The sequence below is a fragment of the Leptodactylus fuscus genome, chromosome 5, assembly GCF_031893055.1.
Source record: "Leptodactylus fuscus isolate aLepFus1 chromosome 5, aLepFus1.hap2, whole genome shotgun sequence".
Taxonomy (NCBI): Eukaryota; Metazoa; Chordata; class Amphibia; order Anura; family Leptodactylidae; genus Leptodactylus; species Leptodactylus fuscus.
In genome coordinates this window covers 221,829,631-221,837,216 of record NC_134269.1, presented here as the reverse complement: position 1 = coordinate 221,837,216, position 7,586 = coordinate 221,829,631, and the positions used below count along the sequence as shown (strand labels likewise).

At 49.2% G+C, this 7,586-nt stretch overlaps 1 protein-coding gene across 1 annotated transcript; it reads left to right on the top strand.

Moving 5' to 3' along the window:
• The first annotated feature begins 723 nt into the window (after positions 1 to 723).
• On the top strand, positions 724 to 1,282 carry IAPP (islet amyloid polypeptide). Its single transcript, XM_075275945.1, has 3 exons — positions 724 to 803; positions 894 to 1,004; positions 1,093 to 1,282. Exons 1-3 carry the CDS (start codon positions 724 to 726, stop codon positions 1,280 to 1,282), a joined length of 381 nt encoding a protein of 126 aa, XP_075132046.1.
• Positions 1,283 to 7,586: the final 6,304 nt, after the last annotated feature.

The window sequence follows — 7,586 nt, the reverse complement described above, 5'->3', positions numbered from 1 at the left end:
ATCTCTCTGATACACTCAGGGTTATATCCTCCTCTCTGGCACACTCAGGGTTATATCCTCATCTCTGATACACTCAGGGTTATATCCTCATCTCTCTGATACACTCAGGGTTATATCCTCCTCTCTGACACACTCAGGGTTATATCCTCATCTCTTGCACACTCAGGGTTATATCCTCATCTCTCTGATACACTCAGGGTTATATCCTCATCTCTCGGACACACTCAGTTTTATATTTTCATCTCTCTGGCACACTCAGGGTTATATCCTCTTCTCTGGCACACTCAGGGTTATATCCTCATCTCTCGGACACACTCAGGGTTATATCCTCATCTCTCGGACACACTCAGGGTTATATCCTCATCTCTCGGACACACTCAGGGTTATATCCTCCTCTCTGATACACTCAGGGTTATATCCTTATTTCTCGCACACTCAGGGTTATATCCTCCTCTCTGATACACTCAGGGTTATATCCTTATTTCTCGCACACTCAGGGTTATATCCTTATTTCTCGCACACTCAGGGTTATATCCTTATTTCTCGCACACTCAGGGTTATATCCTTATTTCTCGCACACTCAGGGTTATATCCTTATCTCTCGCACACTCAGGGTTACACTTGGTGGGTTGTATTAGTTTGTCCGTTGCTGTTGGGCCCGTGTCTTCTGGGTTTCATTGAATAAAGCAGATTTTGCTCCTCACAGTTACCCCAAAGGAGAGAATGAGCCACTTGGGGTTGACCCTTCTACTGCTTGTCCTTTCTATGACCCTGACCTGCCTTGACTCCGCCCCTGCGGACCGGTGAGTAATCTGAAGAGCCTGTTCTCTATATCCCGCCAGTACTGGTGTCATGTGACCGGAGCTCATTGTGAGATTTCCCATTAATCTTAGACTGAAGATTAGAGATGAGACTTCAGAGAAGGGCTGGACGGTGACCCTACAAGGCGGACCTCTCTCCCCAAACATAGACCGGCCCCTGCTGAGGAGCAGCCGACACAGGAGGTGATGATTATACCACTGACCTCTCTACAGATCTGCAGGACATTGCTCCTCTTCGCTTCATCTAGTAACGCCCGTTTTTGTCTCGCAGGAGTCAGATGGAGAAGAGAAAATGTAACACGGCGACCTGCGTCACCCAGCGCTTAGCCGACTTCCTGGTGAGATCCAGTAACAGCCTCGCTCCGATCTACGCACCGACCAACGTCGGCTCCTACACGTATGGCAAAAGGGACATTGTGGGACTTCTACAGCGAGAATCCATCGACTATCTCCAGCATTAACCAATCACATCACAGAGGAGCGATCACAAAACCTTAACTCAAATATCCTCAGATCCGGGTGGTCAGTGCCCCTCCCCCACATCCAGATCATGAGAAGTGACTACAAGCTGCGGAGACCACTAATAACTTCTGAGAGACGCCCACCAACACTGCCCCCTAGAGGAGATGCCCAGAGAAGACATCATGGGGTTAAGGGGTTCTCTGATCTCAGCCCCTACCGAATCCTGACCCTGAGGATATGGTAGTAGTGGTCCCGCAGTATAACACTCCGACTCCAAAATACTCCAGTGACTGTACCAGCAGAATAGTGAGCGCAGCTCTGGAGTATAATACAGGATAAGTAATGTAATGTATGTACACAGTGACTGTACCAGCAGAATAGTGAGTGCAGCTCTGGAGTATAATACAGGATAAGTAATGTAATGTATGTACACAGTGACTGCACCAGCAGAATAGTGAGTGCAGCTCTGGAGTATAATACAGGATAAGTAATGTAATGTATGTACACAGTGACTGTACCAGCAGAATAGTGAGCGCAGCTCTGGAGTATAATACAGGATAAGTAATGTAATGTATGTACACAGTGACTGCACCAGCAGAATAGTGAGCGCAGCTCTGGAGTATAATACAGGATCAGTAATGTAATGTATATACAGTGACTGCACCAGCAGAATAGTGAGCGCAGCTCTGGAGTATAATACAGGATAAGTAATGTAATGTATGTACACAGCGACTGTACCAGCAGAATAGTGAGCGCAGCTCTGGAGTATAATACAGGATAAGTAATGTAATGTATGTACACAGTGACTGTACCAGCAGAATAGTGAGCGCAGCTCTGGAGTATAATACAGGATAAGTAATGTAATGTATGTACACAGTGACTGTACCAGCAGAATAGTGAGCGCAGCTCTGGAGTATAATACAGGATAAGTAATGTAATGTATGTACACAGTGACTGTACCAGCAGAATAGTGAGCGCAGCTCTGGAGTATAATACAGGATAAGTAATGTATGTACACAGTGACTGCACCAGCAGAATAGTGAGCGCAGCTCTGGAGTATAATACAGGATAAGTAATGTATGTACACAGTGACTGCACCAGCAGAATAGTGAGCGCAGCTCTGGAGTATAATACAGGATAAGTAATGTAATGTATGTACACAGTGACTGTACCAGCAGAATAGTGAGCGCAGCTCTGGGGTATAATACAGGATAAGTAATGTAATGTATGTACACAGTGACTGTACAGCAGAATAGTGAGCGCAGCTCTGGAGTATAATACAGGATAAGTAATGTATGTACACAGTGACTGCACCAGCAGAATAGTGAGCGCAGCTCTGGAGTGTAGTACAGGATAAGTAATGTAATGTATGTACACAGTGACTGCACCAGCAGAACAGTGAGCGCAGCTCTGGAGTATAATACAGGATAAGTAATGTAATGTATGTACACAGTGACTGTACCAGCAGAATAGTGAGCGCAAGCTCTGGAGTATAATACAGGATAAGTAATGTAATGTATGTACACAGTGACTACACCAGCAGAATAGTGAGCGCAGCTCTGGAGTATAATACAGGATAAGTAATGTAATGTATGTACATAGTGACTGCACCAGCAGAATAGTGAGCGCAGCTCTGGAGTATAATACAGGATAAGTAATGTAATGTATGTACACAGGGACTGTACCAGCAGAATAGTGAGCGCAGCTCTGGAGTATAATACAGGATAAGTAATGTAATGTATGTACACAGTGACTGCACCAGCAGAATAGTGAGCGCAGCTCTGGAGTATAATACAGGATAAGTAATGTAATGTATGTACACAGTGACTGTACCAGCAGAATAGTGAGCGCAGCTCTGGAGTATAATACAGGATAAGTAATGTAATGTATGTACACAGTGACTGCACCAGCAGAATAGTGAGCGCAGCTCTGGGGTATAATACAGGATAAGTAATGTAATGTATGTACACAGGGACTGTACCAGCAGAATAGTGAGCGCAGCTCTGGGGTATAATACAGGATAAGTAATGTAATGTATGTACACAGTGACTGTACCAGCAGAATAGTGAGCGCAGCTCTGGAGTATAATACAGGATAAGTAATGTAATGTATGTACACAGTGACTGTACCAGCAGAATAGTGAGCGCAGCTCTGGAGTATAATACAGGATAAGTAATGTAATGTATGTACACAGTGACTGCACCGGCAGAATAGTGAGCGCAGCTCTGGAGTATAATACAGGATAAGTAATGTAATGTATGTACACAGGGACTGTACCAGCAGAATAGTGAGCGCAGCTCTGGAGTATAATACAGGATAAGTAATGTATGTACACAGTGACTGTACCAGCAGAATAGTGAGCGCAGCTCTGGAGTATAATACAGGATAAGTAATGTATGTACACAGTGACTGCACCAGCAGAATAGTGAGCGCAGCTCTGGGGTATAATACAGGATAAGTAATGTAATGTATGTACACAGTGACTGTACCAGCAGAATAGTGAGCGCAGCTCTGGAGTATAATACAGGATAAGTAATGTAATGTATGTACACAGTGACTGCACCAGCAGAATAGTGAGCGCAGCTCTGGGGTATAATACAGGATAAGTAATGTAATGTATGTACACAGTGACTGCATCAGCAGAATAGTGAGCGCAGCTCTGGAGTATAATACAGGATAAGTAATGTAATGTATGTACACAGTGACTGTACCAGCAGAATAGTGAGCGCAGCTCTGGGGTATAATACAGGATAAGTAATGTAATGTATGTACACAGTGACTGCACCAGCAGAATAGTGAGCGCAGCTCTGGGGTATAATACAGGATAAGTAATGTAATGTATGTACACAGTGACTGCACCAGCAGAATAGTGAGCGCAGCTCTGGATTAATGTGAAGTTCAGGGGTGATTGGGGTTAGAGTGCCACCTTGGGTTCTGATGTTTAGCCTGTGGTTGGGTTCCTCTGGGGTCTAGCACGTGCTGGGTACTTGAGAGTTCTCTGGGTTCTGATGTTCTCGGCACTGCAGTATAGTTCAGTTCTTGCTATCTTGCCTCCCTCCTGCCCCATTCGTGTTCTCAGTGTACTACATCCCGGTACCTCTAAGTGCCTTCTCTGCTATCGTGGCCCTTCCCATCCTCCATACTGCTCACTATGTGTGATATCGGCCTCAGTATTTTCTAAAGAGAATTTCAATATTGTAAAGACTGAAAATGTCAAAAATGACAAAAAAATAAACCGAAGTCAATTGCTGCAATTTTGTTTTTTTTATAAAATGAATAATAAAAAATATAACACACATTGATGTGTCTCAAATGTCACTGAATACATACAGACTGGGCATTTGAACTGTGTGAGGTTCTGAAATACTCTGTGCTGCTGAGGACCTGCTCCCCCCCACTATGTTATTCTGTGCGTATCTAATCTTCTGGTGTGTGGTACTTTGTGCAAACCTGTGTATCTAATCCTCCGGCATGTGGAACTGTGTGTAGATGCGTGTATCCTTTCGGCTTGTGGTACTGTGTGCAGACATGCGTATCTAATCCGTCGGTGTGTAGAACTGTGTGCAGACGCATGTATGTAATCTTTCGGCACGTGGTATTTTGTGCAGATACGTATATCTAACTCGTGGCCCCTGGCCCCCGTGGCTCCGGTCCACCCAAACCCCTGTAGCGCGGCCCCCTCCTCCCATGCGTACCTCCAAACCCTACCTCCGTGGCATCCCTTTGTAAGGAGGCCCTGGGCACCCTTCTGGCTCCCCAAACCACTGTTGCGCGGCCCCCTTTCCTCCAGCGCGACCCTCTGGGCCCCCACAGTCCTATACCGTGGCCCCTGGCACCGAACACTACAGTCCCCCATGGTTACTCACACAGCCGATCCCCATGCCCTGCCACAGCGAGTGGGGCCGCGTGTCCGCTTCACTCTGCAGCTGTGGGTATGCAGCGTTGTGTCCGGAGCGCAGGCTGTGCACACCCGAGCGGCTCGTCCTGCACCACACAGCCAGCCTGCATGTCAGTGTTGCGCCGGAGCGGTGAGCCGCCGCCATGTTTTCCAGCTTGCACTTCATCCATCGGGCCGCCCACAGGATGCAGCAGACCTATCGAAGTCCTGCTTAAGCCGGGGATGACATCATCTTAGGTCCTGCAGCGTAGCAAGAGCATACGTTCTCCGGTAGCGGTCGTGATGTCGGGGGTTGGAGCGGCCTATCCTTCCCGGTCACCATACAGGTGTGTGTGTGCAATCTCAGCAAAATCCGCTCAGTGGTTTGGCCATGATTGAGGAACAAACATCCAAACTCCCAAACGTTCACATTTATATTAGTAGGAGGATTATATTATATTCTAGTACAATCCCTGGCGGCCTCGCTCGCAGATAATCTGTCCATTGCTGGTGATGGTAAAGTCACATTCTCAGTGTCCCGGCGTCGTCTCCATTCTCAGTGTCCTGGCGTCGTCTCCATTCTCAGTGTCCTGGCGTCAACGCCATTCTCAGTGTCCCGGCGTCGTCTCCATTCTCAGTGTCCCGTCGTCGTCTCCATTCTCAGCGTCCCGTCTTCGTCTCCATTCTCAGTGTCCCGGCGTCATCGCCATTCTCAGTGTCCCGGCGTCATCGCCATTCTCAGTGTCCCGTCGTCGTCTCCATTCTCAGTGTCCCGTCGTCATCTCCATTCTCAGTGTCATCTACATTCTCAGTGTCCCGGCGTCGTCTCCATTCTCAGTGTCCCGTCGTCGTCTCCATTCTCAGTGTCCCGGCGTCATCTCCATTCTCAGTGTCCCGTCGTCGTCTCCATTCTCAGTGTCCCGGCGTCATCTCCATTCTCAGTGTCCCGGTGTCCTCGCCATTCTCAGCGTCCCGGCGTCATCGCCATTCTCAGTGTCCCGTCGTCATCTCCATTCTCAGTGTCCCGGCGTCATCGCCATTCTCAGTGTCCCGGCGTCGTCTCCATTCTCAGTGTCCCGGCGTCGTCTCCATTCTCAGTGTCCCGGCGTCGTCTCCATTCTCAGTGTCCCGGCGTCATCGCCATTCTCAGTGTCCCGGTGTCGTCTCCATTCTCAGTGTCCCGGTGTCGTCTCCATTCTCAGTGTCCCGGTGTCATCTCCATTCTCAGTGTCCCGGCGTCGTCTCCATTCTCAGTGTCCCGGTGTCAACGCCATTCTCAGTGTCCCGTCGTCGTCTCCATTCTCAGTGTCCCGGTGTCATCTCCATTCTCAGTGTCCCGTCGTCATCTCCATTCTCAGTGTCCCGGCGTCGTCTCCATTCTCAGTGTCCCGGCGTCATCGCCATTCTCAGTGTCCTCTCCATTCTCAGTGTCCCGTCGTCATCTCCATTCTCAGCGTCCCGTCGTCGTCTCCATTCTCAGTGTCCCGGCGTCATCGCCATTCTCAGTGTCCCGACGTCATTGCCATTCTCAGTGTCATCGCCATTCTCAGTGTCCCGTCGTCGTCTCCATTCTCAGTGTCCCGTCGTCATCTCCATTCTCAGTGTCATCGCCATTCTCAGTGTCCCGGCGTCGTCTCCATTCTCATTGTCCCGGCGTCATCTCCATTCTCAGTGTCCCGTCGTCGTCTCCATTCTCAGTGTCCCGGCGTCATCGCCATTCTCAGCGTCCCGGAGTCATCGCCATTCTCAGTGTCCCGTCGTCATCTCCATTCTCAGTGTCATCTCCATTCTCAGTGTCCCGGCGTCGTCTCCATTCTCAGTGTCCCGGCGTCATCTCCATTCTCAGTGTCCCATCGTCGTCTCCATTCTCAGTGTCCCGTCGTCGTCTCCATTCTCAGTGTCCCGGCGTCATCTCCATTCTCAGTGTCCCGGCGTCATCTCCATTCTCAGCGTCCCGGCGTCATCGCCATTCTCAGTGTCCCGGCGTCATCTCCATTCTCAGTGTCCCGGCGTCATCTCCATTCTCAGCGTCCCGGCGTCATCGCCATTCTCAGTGTCCCGGCGTCATCGCCATTCTCAGTGTCCCGGCGTCATCGCCATTCTCAGCGTCCCGGCGTCATCTCCATTCTCAGTGTCCCGGCGTCATCTCCATTCTCAGCGTCCCGGCGTCATCGCCATTCTCAGCGTCCCGGCGTCATCGCCATTCTCAGCGTCCCGACGTCATCTCCATTCTCAGTGTCATCTCCATTCTCAGTGTCCCGTCGTCGTCTCCATTCTCAGTGTCATCTCCATTCTCAGTGTCCCGTCGTCGTCTCCATTCTCAGTGTCATCTCCATTCTCAGTGTCTCAGTGTCATCGCCTCCATTCTCAGCGTCCCGGCGTCATCTCCATTCTCAGTGTCCCATCATCATCTCCATTCTCAGTGT

What these genes read in the sequence shown, in the direction of transcription:
- IAPP (XM_075275945.1), top strand. Translation starts at nt 724, where the DNA reads ATGAGCCACTTGGGGTTGACCCTTCTACTGCTTGTCCTTTCTATGACC. An exon ending in GACTCCGCCCCTGCGGACCG is followed by an intron (nt 804 to 893) that starts GTGAGTAATCTG and finishes CATTAATCTTAG; the next exon opens with ACTGAAGATTAGAGATGAGA. An exon ending in AGGAGCAGCCGACACAGGAG is followed by an intron (nt 1,005 to 1,092) that starts GTGATGATTATA and finishes TTTGTCTCGCAG; the next exon opens with GAGTCAGATGGAGAAGAGAA.